Genomic DNA, 24536 nt, shown 5'->3' with positions numbered 1-24536 from the left:
GTGAGTGGCATCACTTCTGATGACCTGGATGACCATGTTGGTGGCCGACTGTTCAGAAACTAGTGAGAGAACAATAAGAAGTGAGAAACATACAAGTTGTACAAAAGTGAAATTTCTCTCTAGGTTACCCATTAGTGGACAGATGGAGGGTTAGAGAGGGTTAACAGGCAGTTAAGGTCGAACCTAAGTGTATCCCGTATACTGATAGTGAAGATTGTGGAGAAGATTGTTGGCAATATTCATTAAAATCCCGATAGAGCATGTGAGGAGCAAACTTGGAAATATCAAGGCAGATAAAGTCACAGATAGTTGAATGGACCAAGTAGGTTCTGCAATGGCCTGCTAGGAAAAAAAAATGGAGGAACACATTATCACCGTGGTCTCTGCCTTTCCAGAACTGTATACAATCCAGCTGTTAAAATTTCTAAAGATATTGACCAGAGAACGTTTGCGCGGCGGGTGGAGAGCACTCAAACTCACCTGGCAGTTTGTTCTTAAACCCCTCGCACCCTGAACCGGAAAATGTATTTCTCTCACTTCTCATGCACAGAGCACAGTGGAAAGCGGCCATAAGTGGCAAACCAATCTCAGTGCAGAAAGAACGTTGCATGGATCAAGTTCTGTGGACGGCCACAGAGATCGACAAAAGGAAAAGTAACCTAGTTCTCTCAGGTTTCAGCATCTGTGAAAGAGGGGGGGAAATATTGTGAACTATGAATTCATAACGTGTATAACAGGTTAATAACACTACAAAGCAAGACATGCATCCTGAATGGTCTATAGCTCAGTGATTCTCAACCTTTTTCATATCTAATTTAGTCCACATTAGGGCCACAGACCCCCATTTGATGAGATTTTGTCTCTCGGACCCAAAACAGAATATTTTTATTGCTAGCTCTTGTGATATCTTCATATTCTGTATGCTCCCCTTGTCCTCGGGTCAAAAATGACCCGCTCTCACTGTCCCTCCTAGTATCAAGCCTCTTCATTTAATTTTTAACCAAAAATCTATTTTGCATGAAGAAACAACCTGTCATGTATCAACAACTTGGGGAATAACTGTGTTTTCCTACCTCACAGTCCAGGTATTCTGTATTTATTCAGTGTACACCACTGTACACTGTACAGTGCTGTATGGCTTTACTGTAAAATCTACATCAAGTGGACAAGTACTGAAGCATCTTTATAACATTATGACCCCACCCCTGACTCTATTCTTGCAAGAAAAAGAGTGCTTCATAGTTACTACAAATCATTTATCAATTTTTTATAAAATTTTAATTAGTCTGTAATTGATTTAATAACTGTCGGGTCAAAAATGACCCGAAGACAATCTTTGTACCCTGGTGGTGTACAGCTTTTATAAAAATATAAAAAAGGTAAATGTTTCACTTTTTCTAATTGTAAGATCTCTCCAGGAGAAGTCATCAAATTTCATGCAGAAAAAAATACATTTAAGAAGTTTTCACTGCTGTTAAACTCTATCTGTATTGTAGGTAGAGAGATAACAGTGAAACTATGATCAAAATAGTCATTCTTCTACATTCTATAATTGTGATAACCTCTTGTAAGTGAAATAATAGTGAAGTTAAATAATTCATAAATTTGCTGGGGACCCCGTGGAACCCCCTGAAGGACTCCTGGTGGTCCCCGGGCCCCACGTTGAGAACCACTGGTGTAGCTGATCAATGTGTCACAACCACGAACAAGAGATTTAGTATTGAATCATCATCACACTATGCAATACAATAAAATACAATAACCCTTGACCACATGTCAGTCACTTTATCATGACTGGAATTAAGTGTCAAACAATATACCCAAATAAATCTGTCTAATGTAATCATTATTATTCATTTCAGTCAGCACTTTCTGTGACTGTGCAGAGGAAGCGAGCAGAGAGCAGAGAGCAGGCAGCAGGCTGGCAGAAGGAGCCGCAGTAGGAGCCATTATTTCTTGTTTGCCAAAGGCCGGTAGATTGGTAGATAGCCACTGTTTCTACCAGCGTCAGCCTGATTCTCTGTGGGCTTGCTGCCAAAGAAGCAGCACAGGCAAAGTGTTTATCCCTCTACGCCAAAGCCAGACTTTTATCGTTAATATGGAATATATCAGCATATAGGGCCTCTGAATATATCATCATGATAACTAATACACAGAATTCAATGCCTCTTATTCAAAAGTACAAATACAGACCTGTTGCTACACTAGATCCTCCTGTCTTTTGATAATCCTGATAACCTCTAATCACCTCTCAGGGCTTTCACCGAGGGTCACACTGCTAATACACACACACACACACACACACAGAGTGCAGAATTATCTCATGTCTACTGACCAATCAGACGTCAGCATGGAGGGAATCCTGAAATTTACATCTCGGATCATTGCATAGCAGTAGCATAACGAGTCAGCGCCGGGCCCCGATGCAAGATGGTCAAAGCGGGCCCTGCCTATCACAACGCATCATAATGTTCCGCTTGATATTCAGTCTGCGGCCTGCCTTCCTCCTGCCTCTCCTCCTCCCCTCTCCCTTCAGTACGGATTGTTCCGTTACGACCTCACCAGAATTTATTGTGATCAGGTTCTCGTATAAGATTTGTTATATACAAGAGTACGTTATGTTATGGTAACATAACGTAATGTCAGTAGCGAATGAAAGAAGTGAAAGCACGCAGCTTTAAAACGACCAGCAACAGCGAAATGCACTGCACAGTTGACGCCTAAATGAAATAATTACTAGGAAAACAGACCGCTGTGCTATACTTGACAAAATCTGGTGTCGGAGCACCATGACATGAAAACATAATCGGTGACAGCGCACCTTGACACAGATGAAAACATAATCGGTGACACTTACTTGCTGTCTTAACTCTTCTAACTTCTAACTCTTCTAACGCAGTAGTACGCATGTGTCCATAATCACCATAACGCCATCGCCCATTAATCCTTATTTAAACTTAATTTAGAAATGTAACATAGAGGAGTCAATAAACTATATGTAAAACTGTTTTATGTTATTGTATTGTTATTTATTTGGTGAATGAATGACATCAAGTATGTGACACCATGGAGTAGATGACTTTGAGTACTATAAATACTTACCGCTTACCATTAAAGTTTAGTGGCTGTTTGTATACTGTAGAGTCAGTGCTTGAGATCTTATGATACTATAGTGGTGAGATAAACAGGGGCCTGTGCATGTGGGCCCTAAACTGTTGCGGGCCCCAATGCAGCTGCATATATGGTAGTTTCGCCACTGTTGCATAGACTGCCATAGAATTTGAGACTATTGCCCATTGAGCAGCTCTAGCGGACCAGTTGGGGGTTAAATGCCTTGCTCAAGGGCACTTTGACAGGATTTGGAGAAAGCACTTCTTGTTTACTTCCTTTGCTCAGATTTTCCCAGCCGTTCTGAGGATTCAGCAACATTCCAGATTTTGGCCCCAGGTTTGTGGTTTGACTTGTCTGTGGCCAAAACACAGAGCAGTATAGTCTAGCTACAGGTACACAGCAAAATCATTAGTGTTAATTAAATTCTGAGAGTGTAAAAATCAACGTTATGCCAGGGTTTATGTAATTCCACACCATCAGAGTTCATTTAACACGTTTAGATTAGTTTTTTACACAGAGTGTAAATATGTTTGGATGCTGGACAATTTGATAAAGGTAACAATCCAGCAGTTAAATTATGTAGTTATCAACAAATAAATCAAGTATTTCCAGAAGGAGGTCGTCGGCCTTTGCCATGGTTAATTTCAGGCACACTGGGGAATCCTCACAATCCCTGCTTTTTATAGGATTTGTCTCCCTAGTCTCTAATTCGTTGTCCAGGGAGCAAATGCAATCTAATTAAAAGAGACTGATACACAGATTCCAAATTAGCACGACCCAGAGCTTCTTAGCTTCTGAGCTTGTTTTTCCAAGGCACAGAAACAACATTGAAACTGATTAGACAGACAGACTTAGACCTCTGCCACACTGAAAACACCTGAAAATGCGAGTCTCAATCAAACCAAAAACTCAAGGGTTTACAGGTATAAGGGGACGGATGTTGACATCTGATAACCAGCAGTTACTCATATTTGGAAAGCCTGGCCTCACAAAATGAACCGAGGGCAAACGGAAGCCTCGACTGATGCTCCTATTCAGTTATTACCTCCGCCAAGGAGGTTATGTTTTCGGTGCCGTTTGTTTGTTTGTTTGTCTGTTTGTTTGTCTGTTAGCAGGATTATGGAAAAACTACTGGCCCGATTTTCATGAAACTTCGTGGAAGGGTGTAGCATGGGCCAAGGACGAACCCATTAAATTTTGGAGCGGATCCAGATCCGACTCACGAACAAGCAATAATAGCAGGAACCTTGGCGGAGGTCTGCGCTCTCCGAGTGCCCTTCTAGTTTCTTCATGTGTTCTTCATGTCTGTCATTAAGATCAGAGAGGTAAATTACAGCAAAGAGCGCAGTCAAGTTCGTCCTGCTTAGCTAAAGTTACAAGGACTGGAATTGGATTTGTTTTGAGCAGCCGCCTCATTCCCCACCGGCACGCACACGGAAATCCCTGACCTCACAGGATGACATACCAAAACTCTGTCCAATAAACAGGTTACATGAAAGTACATTTTTCCACTAAGGTTTGGACCAAAGAAAATCTGTAGGTGGGACTGCAGTTTTCAGCCTCGATATTTTGGCCTCATGCTCATAATTGCTCAAATCTCTTTTTATTTAGTCTAACTTCCTCATAGTTTGTTGGACCAATGCACTATTGGTGCATTGGTTTGCAATGCTTCCCTGCTTCCCTATACAACAGCAGTCATAGGGCATGCTACACTGCTGGAATGCACATAGTTTGAGATTGTATGTCACATAATGTCTGCCACTCCTTAAGTTAGACTCACATTTAGCTGTGAACCTAATTAACTGAGAGAGAGGAAACCCCACCAACGTAATTCCATAGTAATCCTGAGGCCGCACTAATCACCTGCCTCATATGCAAAGTGCAGCCTAGTGACACTTCAGAGTTATAAACAGCACCTAACAGAATGAGATACCAGTTCAACTCCAGCCCCTCGATCTCTCAACAAACACGCAAAGGCTACAGAACTATGGAAAGCACTTTTTAAATTCCAAGCCAACCATGGGACAGACGCAGCAAACAGAGAAGAGCGATGAGATTGATGTCAAAGCGCTTCAGGATATGTACAAAAAGTTTGTCTTGGAGTGTCCAAGTGGAGTACTTTTTCTTCATGAGTTCAAGCGTTTTTTTGGTGTAGACCCAACAGGGGAAGTATCTGATTATGCAGAATGCATGTTTCGAGCTTTTGACAAAAATGGGGTGAGAAAGTAATTGCCTTTACAGCCTTTGCATACATCTTTACCAAGATATTTGAAAATGTGATCTAATTGTTCTCGTTCATCCTATCCTGCAGGATAATACGATCGATTTCCTTGAGTTTGTAGCAGCGCTGAATCTTGTTTTCCGGGGAGACTTGGAGCATAAACTGCGCTGGTCGTTTAAGGTGTATGACAAAGACAGCAATGGCTATGTGGACAGGAGTGAACTGCGGTCAATAATTGATGTAAGTCCATACAGAAGACAAATGCAAAGCAAGATCTTGTGAGCATTGGATGGAGAATGTAATGCTTATCTTGTTAAAGGGGAATCCCTTAGGGAAAACTGTTAGGAGTTAACATTTCTTAAAGGGAATGAAAGACCAGCTGCATCTTCTGTATAATTCTTAGTATAAGCAGTATATTTTTAACAAATATTTAGCTAATAATCAAGTCAGAAATGTCATGCGAATGACCTTGCTATACTAGCAAAGAACACAGGACAACTTTGAAGGCATAAGATTGTTCAGAACTCCTGAACCCAGCCTAAGGAAGAAGTCAGACTAACATGAAATGTTGAGTCAATTATCCCCAGTTGAAACAAGGGGGGTCATTTTCTTTCTTTTTTTTTTTATTTAATGCCCTCACATACATTTTTGGAGCTCTCAGGCCAAAGAAAATCCTTTGGAAAATAATTTAGTAGCACAACAAAATGTGCAAAAACCAAGGGCAAGTGCATACTTGGTAATGCATCTATAATGGATCAGCCCAAAGGAGCGGACAAATCTTGTACTTGAAGACTGCCTGGAATTAAAAATGACTTGATACTTCAGTTGTAAAGACCCCTTGAGGTGAAAAATTACCAATAAGGCACCTCACAAAAATACATTTGGCCAATTTAAAATGAAAACAACCCAAAACCAATTATTTTTAGCATGTGTGCTTCTTCAGAGGAACCACAAGGATCTCTTTAAGTTAAAGCAAGCATGGTGATAAAATCTGCTCCACTACAATCATCTTTCATCACTGTCTTCTTTTTTTTATATTGTCCTCTTCTTAAATTCTTTGTTAACACTTGCTGCCATTGAGCAGTTAGTTGTTGAGCTTTGTCCCAACATGATGCACACTCGCACTGGTCAACTCACTTAACTCTAGCCCACATATCCTTTTGTTCAGAGCCACTTGTCATGAACTGACTGTCTTTAAAGGTTTAATAGATAACTGTAGCATGTAGTTGCCTTGGAAGTCTGACGTAACACAGAGCACCAACCTTTGCCCAAATATAGACTTCCGGATCAAAGGAAATTTCCCTATGGAGAAAATGAATGGTGTTTCATATGATGGTCCCTGTCACAGACTGAGATTTAAGATAGCATTTTAAACTTGTACATTTTTATCTACACACATTTCTCTCTCAAATGGCACTGGATCCGCTGAATTCAGATGCCACTTTCGAGTTAAAGCAAATATTTTGCTAACAGCAAGCTAATACTGCTATGCATGTTATATATGTCACAGCTAGCGGTTCTGTGACTAGCTATTCCAAGTAAGGTTAGCATAACGTAAGCTAAATAACAACACACACACAACATAATATACAAAGTACAATTTTTATCATGATTTTACAAGCATTTTGAGGCATTGTTTACATTTGTAATCTATGAAAACACTGGATTAAAACAAACCTGCAAAATGAACTCATAGATTAGTACTCTGTTAAGTAAATCATCCATTCAAAATTAAACATAAAAGCCCTGAGTTATGTGATATTAAATGTATTTATGTATCAAAGGTAGCAACAGTTAAAATACATGGTAAACATAATGTTGTTAAATTATAGTGCTAGAAAACACATCATTTTAACTTCTAGAACTTACTACAGTAGCTACAGTTAGCTACAGTAAAATGGTCAGTTGTTCAGTTATATGCTCTGATTTTTTTCATTTTTAAAGTGGTTGATCAGACATCAACAACCACATGATTTCTATGAACAGATTACAATATTTGTATTCTAACCGAAGTAAAAGTGATCCAAAAGTGCAGAAAGTAAAGAGGTAATGTATGCTGTAGTTTAGTACTGTATGTGTACTTACAAATAAAAAGAAATAGGTACAGTACTTTCTCCTCCGACTAACAGTACACTAACATGCATGCTGAAACAATTTCTAACATGAAATGCTATACATGTCTGCATTTTGTTTCTCCTAGAGCATCTACCGAATAAAGAAAGGCACAAAGAAAGACACGGATGAAACACAGCTTACAGTAGATGAGGTTGTTGATCGAATATTACAAGCCGTAGACACAGATGGAGACGGTAAGCGTTTAATCTTTTCACTTGTCCTGTATTCAACGCAATGAAAGCACTTTGGGACCCAGTGTGGACACAAGGAATCTCAGATTGCTATATCTGCAGATAGTTTTAATCCTGTTCCTCACTGTTTTTGTTCCACAGGTCATATTAACATGAATGAGTTCATTAAAGGGGCACAGCAAGACCCCTGGGTGCTGAACATGTTAAAACTGGACATGAACCCCTATGGATGGGTGCTGGAGCAGAGGAGGAAGAGTGCACACTTCTGAAACAACATTTGCCATCGAAAGCCTTTCCTTGTGGACAAAGAGAAAACAGTCAAGGGCAAAAAGATTGTATCTCCAAGATGTTTATGTGTACATCATCCTAAAAACTGGCTTCATTTTGCACATGCAGTTTCACATTCAGACTGAATAGAGCCAGTTCAGTCAGGATGGGCTATTCCTTTGGCTTTTGGTAAAGGCAGCTTAGTTCTGAGGAGCTCTTACTGCATCAAAAGAACAGACGAATGGACAGAAAATATAAAGCTCCTTTCTCCTTTTCTCTTTTTAGATTGAAAAAAAGAATGAAAAGTGTTTGCTTAATGCATTTACTATATTTTTTACTATAATTTACTCTAATTTTAAGCAACTACAGATATATTCCACTGCTGTTTGCTCACATCACAGCCTTCTTATCATAAAGTGTCAATATGTAAATAGTGGATGTATCGAATATCTGATTTTCAGATTTTTTTTGTAGTGATTTTCATTTTTGTTTTGTTTTATTTTCAAGTAATTAATCATAAAATATATATGGTTAAATCTTGATATTTCTGGGACGACACAGAACTATATTGTTATAATGCATATTGAATAGACTATCTTGAATTAAAGCACATGCCTTAAAATAATCCCTTTATTTTTTACCTGACCACTAGAAATAGAAATATCTGTAATGTATGTGAGCATCATTCACGGCAGGTTTAAACTATTATGAATACAATCATCAAGAAAATAATAACAAATAAAAAACAGACGACGAGGTTTGACCCATGTGTACTAAGTCTATTTCACTGACTACTGACTGATGCATATCGATTCTCTACTGAAATTGTACAACATTTAATTGTACAATGTCAGTAGAGAATCGATATACATCAGTGTCATTTCATTCAGTGTAATTTTGTAATAAAGTTGAATGATCAAAAGTGTATGTTAATGCAATGACATAAAAAAAAAAAAAAAAAACATGATACCGTGATACATTGCTTGAGTTTGACATATATAAAGACACTTCCCCTTAAAAAAGAATGCAGCATGTTAGTGCAACATACTTTACAAACCACACTTATAAGTAATTCACATCTGACCAGTAGGGGGCCCGTTGTGTATCTAGAGGGCCTGTGATGCCTGCTCCCATCCCAAATTGTGGGGTTTGTGGGATTTACACCATGTCAGTCAGGAAACATGAAACAGGCTGACTGGAGGTTCTGCAGTGAGGCTTATTTTAAGCCTGTGGGCTTTGTCTCCACCTAAAGGTGAACTACTGTCCTTCCATTAAGTATTTAACAGTGTCTGATGCCAACTTTCATCAAGATTAAAATTTAAAAATAGTGTCTCCTAAAAATATTTCATTGTTTGTTCTCCTTTCATCTTTTAAATTCTCATTAACGCTTCCTGTTATTTTTATACAACTTAATATTGTTGCAGTAAAATGTATCTTCACTTCACTTCATTCCAAATGGTTCCAACTGAACAAACTATCATTGAATATACATATGGCATCAAGTGATGATTATACTTTGAGCTGAAAGAAAAACATTTTCACCTAGTTTGCAATAAAATGACAAAGTCATTAGCAAAATAATTGGCTCGGTTTCTTCGTGTTATGATCGCTCGTTAAGATCATAAGCAAAGGAGGGAGTCCACACGGTAAAAGGTATGATTAACCAAATTTTTATTAGAATACAAAGCAAAACAAGGTGAACAACATGGTGAAGGGGTGTTGTTGCGTGCAGGAAAAGAAAAAGCCCAAACAACCAAAGGGAGCAGGAGAGGGAGAGTGAGAATGGGTGAGAAGTCCACCCTCTGTAAGCTCCACCCAGGTGATGGCCATGCACCTGAGGGAGGGAAAACTGGGCAGGAAGTGCAAGGAGAGACAACTATGGGAGGGCAGATGGCCCGGGGCCGTCACGCTTACACATCTTAGACATCTTTTTAACACTCTATTATCGTTTGATTGATCCATTGTGATACTGCTTGGGGCTCCACATTTGCTGCCAATATCATCAAGAGCAATAATTTGGAGTTGTGTTTTTTTTAGGCCAGCAACTTTCAGTAGCTGGGTTGAGTATTCAGCATTAAACCCAGACATTTTACAATTATTTCCTTTAAAGGAAATCTTTAGATAGTTCACAGTCTCTCCCAAAACACAACAGTAATCAAACAAACTGCATTACTTCCACTATACTAGAAATTAAAGACACTGACTGGCCTATATCCAATATTTAATAAAAGGCCAATATCAGCACAATAAACTGGCAAACCAATATATGGGTCTAAGCTTGTGTGTTGCAGGCTTCAGACCAATGCAGCTCTACATGCCATGTTTTCTTTAACATAGAAAGACACAGTTTTAAGGAAATCAGAGTGGTACTCAAAGTATTGAGTGGCTCTGTTCTAGCGCTCGCTGTGCTTTCCCATCCAAAATATAACTCCTGAATTCACACAAATCACATCCCAAAACACACCAAATAGTGTAATTTTCAGTTAAAACAGATTAAATTGCACTGTTGTCTGCCAGGTTGATTAAACACAGTCCAGTTGGCTAAGCATATAATTTAACTTGCCAAGAGTATAGTAAGAATTGACCTACAATGGCTTAGTGAACATCTGCCAAGTTAGAGAAGAGCCAATGAATGATTTGTTCAGGGATTAAAGTGAATTAAATCTATACCCACTGACTTCCCAAACATCTACTGATTAATTTACCTGGTGAGATTTTATTTATGTTTTATTATACATGTACCTCTATACCTCTAAGGATAGGATTGCTTTTATCTATAGTCTCTCTGTCTTGTCACTGTTACAAGTTAATGTTGTCATTTCAGTAAGAAAACAGGTTGGAAAAATGTGAAAATGAAACGACATGATTTGCCACTTGGATATGAAAGGCACTACTGACCCTGGGTCACTAAAAGTTCAAGATGGGATCATGTATGTGGATTACAGCCTTAAACTCAGATTGCAGAGGCCTTTGGCTAAAAATAAGTGTGTTGGTTAGGGTCAGGCATGAGTCAGGTGCTGCACTCGAATCAGGACTCACAACTCTTGACCTCTGAGCTGATGGGACCTTCAACAGCAGCAATGAGACGGACGAAAAGACTAAAAACAAGCTTCTGAATGCAATTTACCTTCGGGATATTGCTGTACTAGAGTATCTTTACCATTATTTTTTCACATATTGCACACAAGACTTTTTGTCCCCGGATTTTGCACCGATGTAATCTGGATTCAACATGGGTCAAAATCAGCAACTTCCGATGCAGGATGAGGAACTGGAGTTGAACAGCATCCAGGACCTTTACAAATCGTTTATCACGGAGTGTCCCAGTGGATCTTTGTATTTGCACGAGTTCAAGAGGATGTTTGGAGTGCAAAGTGGAACGCCGGAATCGGAGTACATGGACAGCATCTTCCGGGCATTTGATATGAATCAGGTAGGTATCAATTCCACCATGAGGGAAAATATTTGAATCTTCAAATTAAAGTCCCAGGCAATATGAGCAACAATTTCATTTGGACTTTTTTTGATAGTTTACAATATCTTTTTTTTTTACAATCATTTGCACATATATCTTCGTTTACACTTTCAAAATATTGTTTTCCCAAAGGTGTTTATTTGTATTTTCAAATTGTATCGTCGGTTTGTAGTAAACAAGTGGACAATGATTCTGATAAGGTTTGAAGAAGAATTACAGTTTATTGCCTACTTAATCACTTATGAATGTGAGCAATCTAACATGGAGATTACTCATTAGTTAACATCTGGCCTATCACACTCACACTCACACTCACACACTGTGCCCCAATGCTAATTTCTTTTAAAAGCAAACTGAAAGCATTTCTTTTTACTATAGCCTATGATTAGGTCTTGTATTATCAATGTGTTTTTTTATGTATATCTCTGTACATATGTTTCTATTTTTTAAATGTAAAGCACATCGAGTTTAACACACAAAGTTTAACTGAAACAACTTCTGTATTTTTAAAGTTTGATTTACAATGTATGATAAGATACTCATTAGTAATCCAATCTAAAGCTTTAACACAAGCTAATTGAGTTATAAAAATAATACATCCTCCTGAATAGTCATTATCATTGAAAAGTATTCTAAAGAATTACCAAGTGTTTCTGATTGTATGGGAGGATTTCACAAATAACGTTTTCCTGGTTTCAGGACAATACAATGGACTTCATAGAGTATGTGGCTGCACTGAATCTTGTACTTCGAGGAAGGCTTGAAGATAAACTGCGGTGGTCCTTCAAGGTGTTTGACAGTGATGACAACGGCCGTCTGGACAGAGGTGAACTCAGGAAGATTGTAAATGTAAGAGCCTTGATTTAAAGAAAGCTGTTAGCCAGGATGAGTAAAACAAAGAGTTTGCCTTGAGGTACACCTTCAATTTCAGTGGGTTTTTCAAAAGATTGACTCACGACTGACAGTAAATCAAAGTGATTTCATCATCTGAATCTTTTATATAGATTCAAGCAGCAGAGGAGATAGTTAAATCATGTCCTGTGTATTGGTAAAATATGATTTAAACAAAAAACATATTCAAACATGTTTTATAGAGGTTTCCTCATAGTGAAATTAAGTGTAAGTGCACATTGCACTGTGGGAATGATGTTAAACTGCCATCTTTATAAGCATGACCACTAAAACTGATGATTGAAATGGAAATGATAAGCTTGCGATAAGCTTGTTCATTTTGCGCATTAGGTGTCAGTGAGCTACTTTTTGCTGTTGCTATCAGTTCCTTCATAAATATACAGTAGCTAACAATGTTAATTTGGGCCTTTATTGACCTGGCCATGACTTTACTGCACACAGTATGACTGCTTCTTGTTGTATAACACTGTGTAAGCCTAATCAATTAGTTTAAGCCATGCAAGCCCAGCTTAGTGTAAATATTTAACTGATGCAGTGTTACAATCTGGGACCTCTCATAATGCAATTAGTGGCATAAGAAGCTAGGGTCAGCAGGCTGTACAACTGAAATGTTTGTAGGAAATATATTACCACCATTAGTTATACACTATACTTTACTGTTTTTTCTTCTAATTTATATGTAAATATACATTTTCAGAAGCCAATTTTTTTGTGGCCACTTTTAACATATTAGCTGTGTTAACTTTTTTCAGCTGGTGGATCATGGCCCAAAATATTTATATTAAAATCATGTTGTTGTTTCCAATTGTAATATAATAATTTGAAGTGATGTATGTTTGGTTCAAGATGCCAGCCTAATCTTAACAAAGACTAAAAAAGGGAATATTTGGTTCAAAAGAGATTCCTAGATAGCAAGGCTGAAGCAAAGTTCTCTAATATTATGAAATCATTTGAGTCATACAGCATTGACTGCTCTTTAAATGACATGGTTGAAAATTTCAACAATACCTTGTCATCTGCTTTAAATACTGTTGCTCCACTAAAGGTTAAAAAGAGGTCAGCTGACAGAATCTCCCCATGGTTAAACAATAACAGTGTTAATGAGATTAAGAGAATCTGTCGAGCAGCTGAAAGAAAATGGAGGAAAACCAGGCTCACAGTTCACTGTAATATATACAAAGAAGCCATGACTGTCTATAACAAAGCAATACGTCTAGCAAGAAAGGATTACTTACCAAGATTATTACAGAGAATGCTGGAAACTCTAGAATATTATTCTCCACTATTGACCAGCTCAACACTGCCCCCACCCGTCCGCAGTCCTCTGCATCAAATTGTGAAGAACTTGCATTGTTCTTCAATAACAAAATAACTTCAGTTAGAGCCAGCATTGCTGCTGATGTCAACACAGATGACCTCAGCAAACCCTGTAAAAAAGATGTAACCATGGGAAAATTAACTTGTATTACATTAACTGAGCTTTGCAAGACTGTCACCGAGTGTAACTCCTCCACCTCATGTATTGACCCTGTACCTACAGCATTTTTTTATGTGGGTGTTCGATAGTGTTTCAAGTCATGTCCTGAAGAAACCCAACCTAGATGGTAATGCGCTGACAAGCTATAGGTCGATATCCAACCTTCCATTCATTAGTAAGATACTTGAAAAGGTAGTTTCAGTGCAAATAAACTCCTTTCTTAAAGAAAGAGCACATTAGTCCAGTTTTAGCTGCTCTACACTGGCTTCCTGTAACATTTAGAATTGATTTTAAGGTCCTCCTCCTTATATACAAAGCCTTTAATGGGCTAGGACCAAGCTACACTGCTAACTCCCTTGTTCACTACCTGCCTTCAAGAACACTGCGATCATCTGCTGCTGGTTTATTGGAGGTTCCCAGCAACAGCCGAAAGAAAATCGGGGATGCAGCCTTTGTCAATTACGCCCCAAAGTTATGGAACACACTACCTATAGATGCACTGCTGCACTTTTTCAGTGGGTTTTATTTTCCATCTTATGTTATGCATTCCTCATATTTTTACTATTATTATTCAGTGGGTTTTATTTTCCATCTTATGTTATGCTCATTCTATGTCTATTGTCATGTGAAGATGCATTTTATGTATTCTATTCTCCTCTTTATCTTATTCTCACTATCATTATCAAATTTTATGTGAAGCACTTGGTGCATGTAATTTCTTTGTTGTAAAGCACTTTGAGCTGCATTTCCTGTATGAAAGGTGCTATACAAATAAAGTTTATTATTATTATAAGTATTAAAAAAGCACTCATAAAAATACTCATGTATCAGCAAACTGTTGCGCTTGACAATCTTTTGACTTTTTCTAATCATAATGATTATGAATGGATACATTATCCCATAGATTACTTAATACATGATATTGTATGAAATAATTGGTGCAACACTTACGTTGATACAGTATTTGTGAACTTCAGTGATGGAGGTCAAAATCAGAATCACATACTGGAAACCACAAAACGTATCAACATGATTAACCTTTTATCTATTTTTTTTTATTCTCTCAGATAATCTACAGGATAAAGAAGGGCTGTGTGTCTGATGAGACAGGCACAGAGAGCCTCACACCCGAGCAGGTGTGTGACCGCATCTTTCAAGGGGTCGACGCCAACGGTGATGGTAAGTTGACGCGTGACGAGCGTTGATGGCGTGTTCAAAAACCAACGAAATCCTCAGGCAGGTTTCCTCATTATTTGATGGTAAATAAGTCTACTGACACTCAGATCTGTTCTCCTCGTCCTGCAGGTCAGATCACGCTGGATGAGTTCGTCCAGGGCGCTCAGCGGGACCCGTGGCTGCAGAACTTCCTGCGTCTTGACGTCAATCCCTGTGGTTGGGTCCAGAGGTACTTGTGCGACAGAAAACTCATGAGTCCCAAAGATTCTCCCACGGACTCATAACGGACCGGCATGCCAAACGGGAAGGAACTTTACTGAGGTAGTGGGAGGAACATTAATACTTCCTCCAGCAGTGTGCGATGAGAGTCCTCTTGCCTTGGAAGGTTTTCTCTGTGATACCCAATAAGGCCTATGGAGATTTTAACCCATCTATGACACAGTAACTGGACACCCACTGAATTTTGATATGCTGAGCAAAACAAGGACTTGATATCATGGCAGAAAGTGTTTCTTTTTGGATTGGCACTGTGGATTGAGCTGAATTTAAAGGATGAATGTGAGGGGAATGTCACTCAATTTAAGGCCTCATATTTAAGTGTTCAATTCAACTTTATTATCCCCGAGGGGAAATTCTTGTGGCAGCCAGATGCATAAAAAGACACACAATACATAAACGCACACTCACAATCCGTTCAGCCATTATTGAACTTTTTGAATTAATTCTCTATGCAGCTGAACTATATTGTGTTTCTTTATTTTGTCTCACATGGCAGCATTACAAACAAAAAGAAGTTCACAAAACCAATAAAGACAGAAGTAACTTTGAAATCCTACAGGTGAAAAAGTGATGTCAACATGTATGAACTGAACAAAATCAATTATGGCAATACCAGACTATGTGCAATAGATGGGCATAACGATATACTGTATATACACCTTGTAAGATAAGTACAGTTCTATATATCAATAATTATGCATTACAACAATGGTTTAACATTTGTGATAAGGGCTCACGAGTTGTGAAACGTTTGACCCAGCAATCACATCTGTTGATTACAGACAGACAGAATAAAATGTCAAGACCTTATCATAATCAGCATGTTTAATGATAAGTTTCATTTTCTTAATCAAATGATGTCAAAACTGTTGAATATTATTATTATATCAGATGCAGACACTAATGGTGGATTTTACAGTGCCTTATTGTTTTTTAAAGAAACCGATTAGTTGTTCTGTAACCATTTACATGTAATATACAATAAAGTTTGAATCTTATTTACAATTTTAAAATAAAATGTCATGTCCTCTAGATACTGTGGGCTTTACCTTATACTCATCGGAATATGAATAAAAAGTTAACCACAGCAACATAATTTATTTAGTTACGTTAGTTACGTTAGTTATTTGTCTATTTAGTTATTTATTCACTTGTTCATTTATTCATTCATTTGTTGTTGCATGCTTGTTAATCACTCAGACATTTTAATGATTACAGTGTGGAGCTTTACATCTAAAAGTTACTGAACGAGTGACTTGTAACTTTCCTTTTCATTATCGGCTGCTCTCTAGCCTTTTCTGTCAAAAAACGTCTCATTAAAGAGATTTGACTCAAATGTTGTCTTTGTGTGTTTTTTTGCTTTAGTGGATAAGCCAACAATTTGCTATTAGGATAACTTCAACAAAAAAAAAAAAACAATCTCATTTTTATTTTATATATTATACCATCTCAATGTCACAGTCACTGACTTTTAATTTGTCGGTGATGTCAGTGGAGGACACCAAATCTTTGTGTTGATATAGTTCACTGAAATAACAATTCATGCATGTTAAAGTTAAATAGGGCCAGTGCTTAGTACAGTGAATATAGACTTGCTTGGAATTTAATTCAAATAATAATAATCCACCTCGAATAATCCTTTTTTCATCCTCATGGAAGAAAAAAAAAGGCTGAAGTTGATGATGAAAGCCAAGCTAACAGACTCAAGCTGTTCTTACTATTTCTTAAAACTTCGGACTCCATTCCAACTTTAAAATGCTCATGTACTGAGATGTTTGGATGTATTCAACTTGTTGATATTTTCCCATAGAAACAAATGATGGAGAGTAAATAGTGACATCTGGTGGCCAAATTGTAAACAATTTTAAAAGATGACCTCTCCAATGAATTCAACATTTTAACCTTTCAAGCTGAAGCAAGAACACTTACAGTACAGCTGCTTTCAGCTGCCCACACGTTTTCTGCAGGAAATGAACCTTTCTACTTTGACATGTTATTCAGGCTTCATCATTATTTGCAATGCTGTTACAGTGTTCGGTTGTGCCACAGCATCACATTGCATTACATTTCCAATATGGTTTGATCTCCTGGTTGTCATGAAGAGAAGTGCTCTAGAGTCTAAAGGTAGACTGCCCTGTCATTATAATATATGTTATATATAAGACATGAAACTGACCGAGGCGAGGTGAGGATAGACACAGGGTGGTGGCAGTCTAATTTATCAACAAGGACTGGCTGAGAAGTGACAGCTAGCACATTAGGCTAAGATGAAGAAGCATTGTGTTGCCATTTGTGTGTGTGGCTTGCTGTGTTAGAAAATGGCCGGTGTTTGTGTGCAGAATGCTGCTGTGCTCAGCAGTGAATAGCATTGGATGTACAGCAAAGATTAAATGAATGTTGGGCTATACAATTATATTATTACTTTGCATAAATATGTTTGCAGTGCTACAGGTAAATAAAGAAGAATATTACACTTTATTGTGAAGCATAAACTGAAGAGAAAAGATCAGCTTTGAGGACAGGAGGCTTCCTGGAGCCAGGACCATCTCAGAGGCAGAGAGGGTTGGTTCTGCACCACAACACACACTCACCCACCTTCTTCTCACCTCCACCTCATCTCCCTTCACTGTTTTGCATTTTACAAAATGTTCAGGGCAGAAACAGGCAGTTACATTCCTGTTGCATCACTCTTTAATCCCACTAAGCTAAATCTATAAGAGCCTTTAAATGGCTGTATCTTCAGCTATGCAGAGCATCAGGGAACATCTGAATGCAGCGTTTTGCCTCATGTAAACAAACCGTATCCCAGATGACATTCAACCACCTCACCTGAATCCAATTTTTCCATCACTATTACATGGATTACTCCTGAAGAACAGACAATAAAAGGTTTGCTTTGTGTTAACAATAATTGACATGAAGGTTAACAGTAGACAACAGCAGCAGGCAGAGGTTTGCAACCGATCCGTCTATTACCCTACTAAGACTCTGTCTTGAATTCACACAAAGTTGAAGAGAAACATACAAACAGGTATAATATGAAATAAAAATCTGCCTGGCAAAGGCTCTGATATCGGTCAATATTTTCTAAAGTTCAACACCTCAGCAGCACAACAAAACATTACAAAATACTTTCAGTTGAAAAAGACATATTGGTCACAAATACTACTACTAGTACTACTGCTAAGTATTATGATTTGCATACTGTCTCTGACCATCATAACAGGAATTTAAAAAAAAATCACGACTCTCATTCTCACCAGTCAGAAAGGATCATCTTCTACTTGAAATCTAAGCTCCAATGAAGCTTCTTACTCATATTCCTGTTTCCAATAATGCAAGCACAATAAACACCGGCCTTACTACACTGCATCTGCATCTTGAAGATGCCAAACATGCTGAGTGGTACAGAGCACATAATCCACTCAGTTAGCTCCTCCCCTCTGCTGTTCTTGTCATATGTGCATGCTGATATTGGAATATATATATATCTCTCTATATATATAGAGATATATATATATAATAACAACAAACAAACAGTAACAAAAAAGGGGGGAAAAAATAAAAAAAATAAGCTAACATAATTTAGAAAAATGCAACAAAAAATAAATGACAACAAAAAGCACACAAACTGAGCAGAAAAAATAACCAAACAGTAGACAACAATCCAATAAAAACAAAGAAATACATGAAAAACTATATAAAAAAATATAGTCATCTGAAAATTACAAATCAGAATCAGTTTTATTGGCAAGTAATTTGACTCAGTGGGCTGCTCCCATAGGTCACATTAAACATAAAACAACACAAATAAAAAAAAATAAAAAAAAATAGGATCATTTAGGAGCAGTATATAAAAGAAAGTACTCTATAAGTATAAGTAGGCCTAGTACAGGAACATATGTTAACAGAATTTTTACACTATTAACTGCAAATTCTTATTATATTAATGGTTTATTACGTCGATGGGAAGTTATTACATTAACAGTTGTAACATTGTCAGTGACAAATCCACCATCTCAACATCTTTCAGTAACGGCTATAACATTAGACTGTAACAGAAGTCTGAAGATATTTCACAGTAGTAAAAAGAGCTGTGGACACCAGAGGGAGCCGGTGGCCATGGAAACCTGCTGGAGGCTTCTGCCAGGTCCAGTTACACCCGTGTCGTGTTGGGTCACAGAGTGGGCTTAGTGTATGTGTGGGGTGAAGGAACACGACAACCTAATTATTCAGGTCTTCAGGTGTAATCCAATCTAGACTCTTACCACTCTTCAGAACACAGCGCTGTCAGTCGACCCTGCTGTCCTGCATCGACCCTGCTGACCTGTCTGTTAGAGTGTCCACTCCACTGACCTGAAGACACCAAAAACCAAACACACCACAATAGTACTCTTTTATTTATTTATTTATTTATTTATTTATTTATTTAGATTTAGCAAGGGACTTTTATAGAGCCAGCATATTTCGTAGAAAAATAAATCTCAAGACAGTGAAAAGGATTTTTCCAGTATATGGACCAATTGTTTTTTTATATCTATTTATTAATTAATTCATTGATTTTCTTCTATAATTATGTGAAATGTCTTTTTGTTATGTCTCCATCCCCTCTGTCATGGTGTGTTGCTGCTTGTGTTTTAACTTGTTTGTGTCTTAATCTGTTGTTTTTCTATGTATTGCACCTTGACTGCCCAAATTTCCCTATTGGGATAATAAAGTTTACCTTACCTTACTGTATGTCAAGTCATGTGCCTGAGTAACAATGGTTTTGCATGGGTGTCTGACTGGCTGTTAAAATGAATTTCCTCCTTGAGAACAAATAAAGATCTAATCTAATCTAATCTAATATAATCTAATCTAAAAGTTTGACAAAATATTAAAGGAGAATAAGTGGCTGAAGTCTCACAAATTTAGTTTTCTATGATGCTGCTAACACCTGTTTTCAAAGAAGCTAGCTGAGATGCTCAGCAGCAACACAGAGACGTTACTGTGGGAAAGTGTGACAATGAGCTTAAGTTATTATTCAACACATCTGATGAGCAATTAGCTCAGCAAGACCCAGAGGTCTTAATGTCTGACAGACACCGACAGACTTGGGGCAAATAGAGGCTTATGTGTTGCACCTCAGGTACGAGCTGTTCTCAGTGTCATAAGATTATCCTCAAAATACGCCATGAGCATTGAGCTCAACTCCCTTCACAGCTGTGTGTTTGACTGGAGGAGATTATAATGAGCAGGTATATAAAGGAGTGACTGAGGGAGAACAGTACAGGACAGAGAGAGTGCAAAAAGAAAGAGGACCGTCTCTTTGTTTTGCACCTCCTTCTTCGCTGAAACCTCCCAGAGAGCTTCTCTCCGCAGATCCAAACACCCAACCGACCACAGCGCAGGTGAGACTCAAAAAGAAAATGGCATGACTTTAATATCTACTATTTTAGCTCTTCACTGAAATGAGTTTTCATATGGCAGCTCTTACAAAATTGGATTCTTTTATGAAGGGATATTTCAGAATTTCATGCAGCGTCTGTGAAGTAATTTTCTGTGTGTAAATGTTGTTTTACACAATTACACTTTAAAAACTATTGAGTCAATTGAGAAAGAAAAGCTACAAAGAAGGTAACAATGCTACATGTTGGACTTTCTTGTTAATATGATGCTGTGAAATTAGACATGATGACACACTGTGAGCTTGGATTGGAATTATAAAGTTTGATGTGGGTGGACTGCAACTCTATATACTGAGCGTCAACGATTTGACATAAAATCTAGCAAGATTTTATGCATTTTCTGTCTTTTTTTTATATTTAATGCCAAATATTTGATGCGAAAGTAAAAAGCTGCCATTATAGTTGTTAAGAAGTAGCTCATTTCAGCTGCTTTGTACTTTAATTTGGTCCAAATTGGAAGTATTCAATCTCTACTCATTACAGAACATCAGAAACCCCATCGGTACTCTGGTAGGACACACATCAAAGCAACAGGGAAGGAGGGGAAAGACAGTAATGAAACAGGCTGATAGAAGGAAAGTCACAGGAGTGATGATAGTCATTTTCAGCATCTATTTACTTTCAGATAGACCATTTCAACACTAAATTTGTTGCATCCTGCTGAAGCATTGGTGTAGATATGGTCAGGGCGCTTGTTTCGTATGCTGTTGTATTCATTTTTACACAGATTCCATCTTTTAACTTGATTATTGTTCTCCAATTGAATATTTATTCAACTCGAACAAAGCGTATGGCTGTATATTCACCCTAAGTTTTTTTTTTTTTTATACTCACAATTTTTGCTTAATGCTTACAATGGCAAGAAAACATTTTGATGAGAGCATAATATGTGGGGAGAGGAGAGGAAAGTGTGAGAGTGAGTTTCTCTTTGCAGTATAGCTGCAGTAAACCACGGATACACACAAAAATAACCTACTGTCACAACTGATGACACCAAAACAAACTTTCTCATGTCCTCAGGACAACTGGTCATTTATTATAAGAACGTCTTGAGCTGGTCACATAATACAAAGTGACAGCTTAAAATAAAATATAATCACCTGATTATGAGGCTGGGAGTGGGGCTCTGAGATAAGACAGTCAGGTGCAGAGGATTAGCTGAGGACGGGGACTGCAGCCTGGAATCGGTAAAATAGGATGACATGGGCAAAGTGAAAGATGAGCAAGTTTCTGAATTGACATCATGGTGTAGTATTGTTCTTTTAATTGTTTGACTAAATGGTTTCCTTGATACGTCTCATTAGATGGATTTCTCTACCCTTTTTGTTTTCTTAGAGATGAACGCAGCAGCAGCAGAAGGCGTCAAGCCCGCTCCTCCCAAGTTCAAGCAGAAGGAGTCCAGGCAGTTCAAGAGCAAGGCTCCCAAAGCTGGACAGAAGGGGTGAGCAGAAAAAAAAAAAACAATCCCAATCATTTGATCCCAATCAAATTGCAAGGTTAAATGAGATGTCATGCCTCATTATCACTCTCTGTTCTTTCCTTAGATTTGGCAATGACGTTCCAGGGATGGAGGGCCTTGGAGGTAACTATCAATTCAAGCTATAACTCCAAATGATTAAAACATAACATGTAAGTACAAATTCCAATAAGCCATGGTTTCTCTCCAGACTCTGCGGTCGTCTGCCCCTGGGAGGCTTTTGGTGACATGGAGCTGAGTGACCTGGCCCAGTTTGGCATTGTCTAGACCTTATGCCAAGTGGACATATTTTATTCTTGGTGGCTGCGATCCAGCAGCTTTTTTGCTCTGCTCTTGAGTTCTCTCCCCCTCTTTGGGCATGGAGATGAGCTTCACTTGGTTCCATTTGAGGCTGAAGACTGAAGGAGCATGAGGGATTGGGTTTCTGAGGAAGAAGCTCTTGGACGGCAGCCCCCAAGGACCACTCTTCTCCTGTCCTGGGCATCCAGACATCACCAACTGGAAGCTTTAGTATTCCTCTTTAAATAGATCTGAATGAGATGTCAGTATATCTCTGTTGTGGTCCTGTTCTCCTATATAGCCCAGAACCTGTGTAAAAGTGTAACACATTGTACCAGTTACTTGGGTTAAAAAATTAGGATGAAAGGGGAATAAACACGTTTTTAAGTATTATAAAAAGATAGATGGATACGTAGGTTATCTCACATTTTGGCCAAATCACTAAAATTAATGAATCAGAATCTATCTATCTATCTATCTATCTATCTATCTATCTATCTAACAGATACCAGTAGAAAGTGATACAATGTATTTCTATATTGTAATCTTTCTTGTGGGTGATGTTGTACCTCTAGTAATAAACCATATTTCATTATCTTAATTCTGATCTCTCTCTTAATTCTGAGCATCATTCTCACAAACCTGAGTCAAGCACTTTTTTTTTTTATTCACGACCATTTAATAAGTGGTGTAAAAGACCCACCGTTTATATTATCTATGGTACAGTGTAGTGTGTCCTATTGTTGTCTGCAGTCCTAGCTTCTAAAAATAACATTCCCCTAGGGATCACCCAAATAACCAATGACTACACCATTGCACATCTGCAACGTATTTCCCAACGTTTCACCGTTTCATTATTCTCTACACTGGAACACAAGGTAGTGCACTGGAGATATCTACATATTGGCGATAGCTATGTGGAGCCACATAGTTATACAGAAAAGTGATTTTTAGGAATAGTAAGAGTTCACACTCAAAAAAACTCAAAGCACATCCCGTCTCCATTATTATTTTGCAGAATGTTATAACCGAAGTCATGAAACTTGCTAAACAAATGCAGTGATGCTTTTGAGCTGGTGTTACATCAGCTATGCTAAGAAAGATTCTGATTGGCCTTTGAAATTTTTGGCCATCTTAAAGGCTTACTGAGCAGGATTTTCCCTGTTGAAATAGATAAACTAATTCAAAAATGATCTGGGCGTCAACCTTTTGGCAGTGGCTGTGTCCGCCTGCAACCAAAACCACTGCTGAATCGTTTTATATCTAAAAGCCACGCTGGCTGCGGTAGCGGTCCAAACTCTAATACAGAGGAACTGGAGTTCTGGTCAGAGCGAGTGTGTGTCGTGAGCTGGCAGCTAGCTACCATTAGAGAAGCTTGTAGTAGAAAAGCTGATACCTAGCTAGCTAGCTAAACTAACCAGCAGCTACCTGTCCAACACAAGACAGGCCAACTCCGCATCACTCTTCATCCCCATCCTTGGCCAACTGATGAAAGTTGTGTTTACAAGCCACAACCAGCAAAATTCTACTCAGTATGCCTTTCAGGATTCATGTGTGTGACTGCACTGGAATGGTAGCTATTAGGGGATGTGTCAGGTATTACAAATTGCAAAAGTAGGCTACAACTGAATTCATTTGCATGGCAAAACTGAGAACAGTGTTAGATGTAACAACAACTGCTATTATTTGTTTTTTGTTTGTTCGTCTGTCTCATGTGGGGATGATTTGCACTTATCTTAGGCCTTGTCCATACGGATATTTTTGAAAACATAATATTTTCTTTGAGTTTTGGCCTCCTGTTCACACAAAAACGACATTTTAGGTCACTGAAAATGGAGCTTTTGGAAAACGCCTTCCAGGGTGGAGATTTTTCAAAACTCAGTTTTCGTGTATTCGTGTGGTGAAATGGAGCTTTTGGAAAACGCTGACATCATAACCTCAATTTGCGCATGGCAATTGTTGTTTTATTTGTATTGAGCATGCGTCAGGAACCTACGAGCAATGGCGGACCACAAGTTTGTTTACGTGTCAGTACTGTTAGGTTTGATTATGTGTTTACAAGTCAACCTTGCTGTACTTCTCTTACTTTACTCTTCAAGTAGCGTAGCG

General features: G+C 38.2%; 3 protein-coding genes across 3 annotated transcripts; all 3 read left to right on the top strand.

Moving 5' to 3' along the window:
• Positions 1-5130: 5130 nt before the first annotated feature.
• Positions 5131-7907, top strand: LOC139923262 (guanylyl cyclase-activating protein 2-like). Its single transcript, XM_071913995.1, has 4 exons — positions 5131-5328; positions 5423-5572; positions 7533-7641; positions 7780-7907. The coding sequence occupies exons 1-4, from the start codon at positions 5131-5133 to the stop codon at positions 7905-7907; spliced, it is 585 nt and encodes a 194-aa protein (XP_071770096.1).
• A 3230-nt stretch (positions 7908-11137) lies between these two features.
• Positions 11138-15229, top strand: LOC139923256 (guanylyl cyclase-activating protein 2-like). Its single transcript, XM_071913985.1, has 4 exons — positions 11138-11338; positions 12080-12229; positions 14837-14948; positions 15075-15229. The coding sequence occupies exons 1-4, from the start codon at positions 11138-11140 to the stop codon at positions 15227-15229; spliced, it is 618 nt and encodes a 205-aa protein (XP_071770086.1).
• Positions 15230-20507: 5278 nt separating this feature from the next.
• LOC139923268 (retinal cone rhodopsin-sensitive cGMP 3',5'-cyclic phosphodiesterase subunit gamma-like) lies at positions 20508-22820 on the top strand. Its single transcript, XM_071914004.2, has 4 exons — positions 20508-20614; positions 22007-22112; positions 22216-22253; positions 22339-22820. Exons 2-4 carry the CDS (start codon positions 22009-22011, stop codon positions 22413-22415), a joined length of 219 nt encoding a protein of 72 aa, XP_071770105.1. The 5' UTR covers positions 20508-20614; positions 22007-22008; the 3' UTR covers positions 22416-22820.
• The last annotated feature ends 1716 nt before the right edge of the window (positions 22821-24536 follow it).

Source organism: Centroberyx gerrardi, chromosome 1 (genome assembly GCF_048128805.1).
Source record: "Centroberyx gerrardi isolate f3 chromosome 1, fCenGer3.hap1.cur.20231027, whole genome shotgun sequence".
NCBI lineage: Eukaryota > Metazoa > Chordata > Actinopteri > Beryciformes > Berycidae > Centroberyx > Centroberyx gerrardi.
The sequence above is the reverse complement of the archived record's forward strand: the minus strand, read 5'-3'. Positions and strand labels throughout refer to the sequence as shown.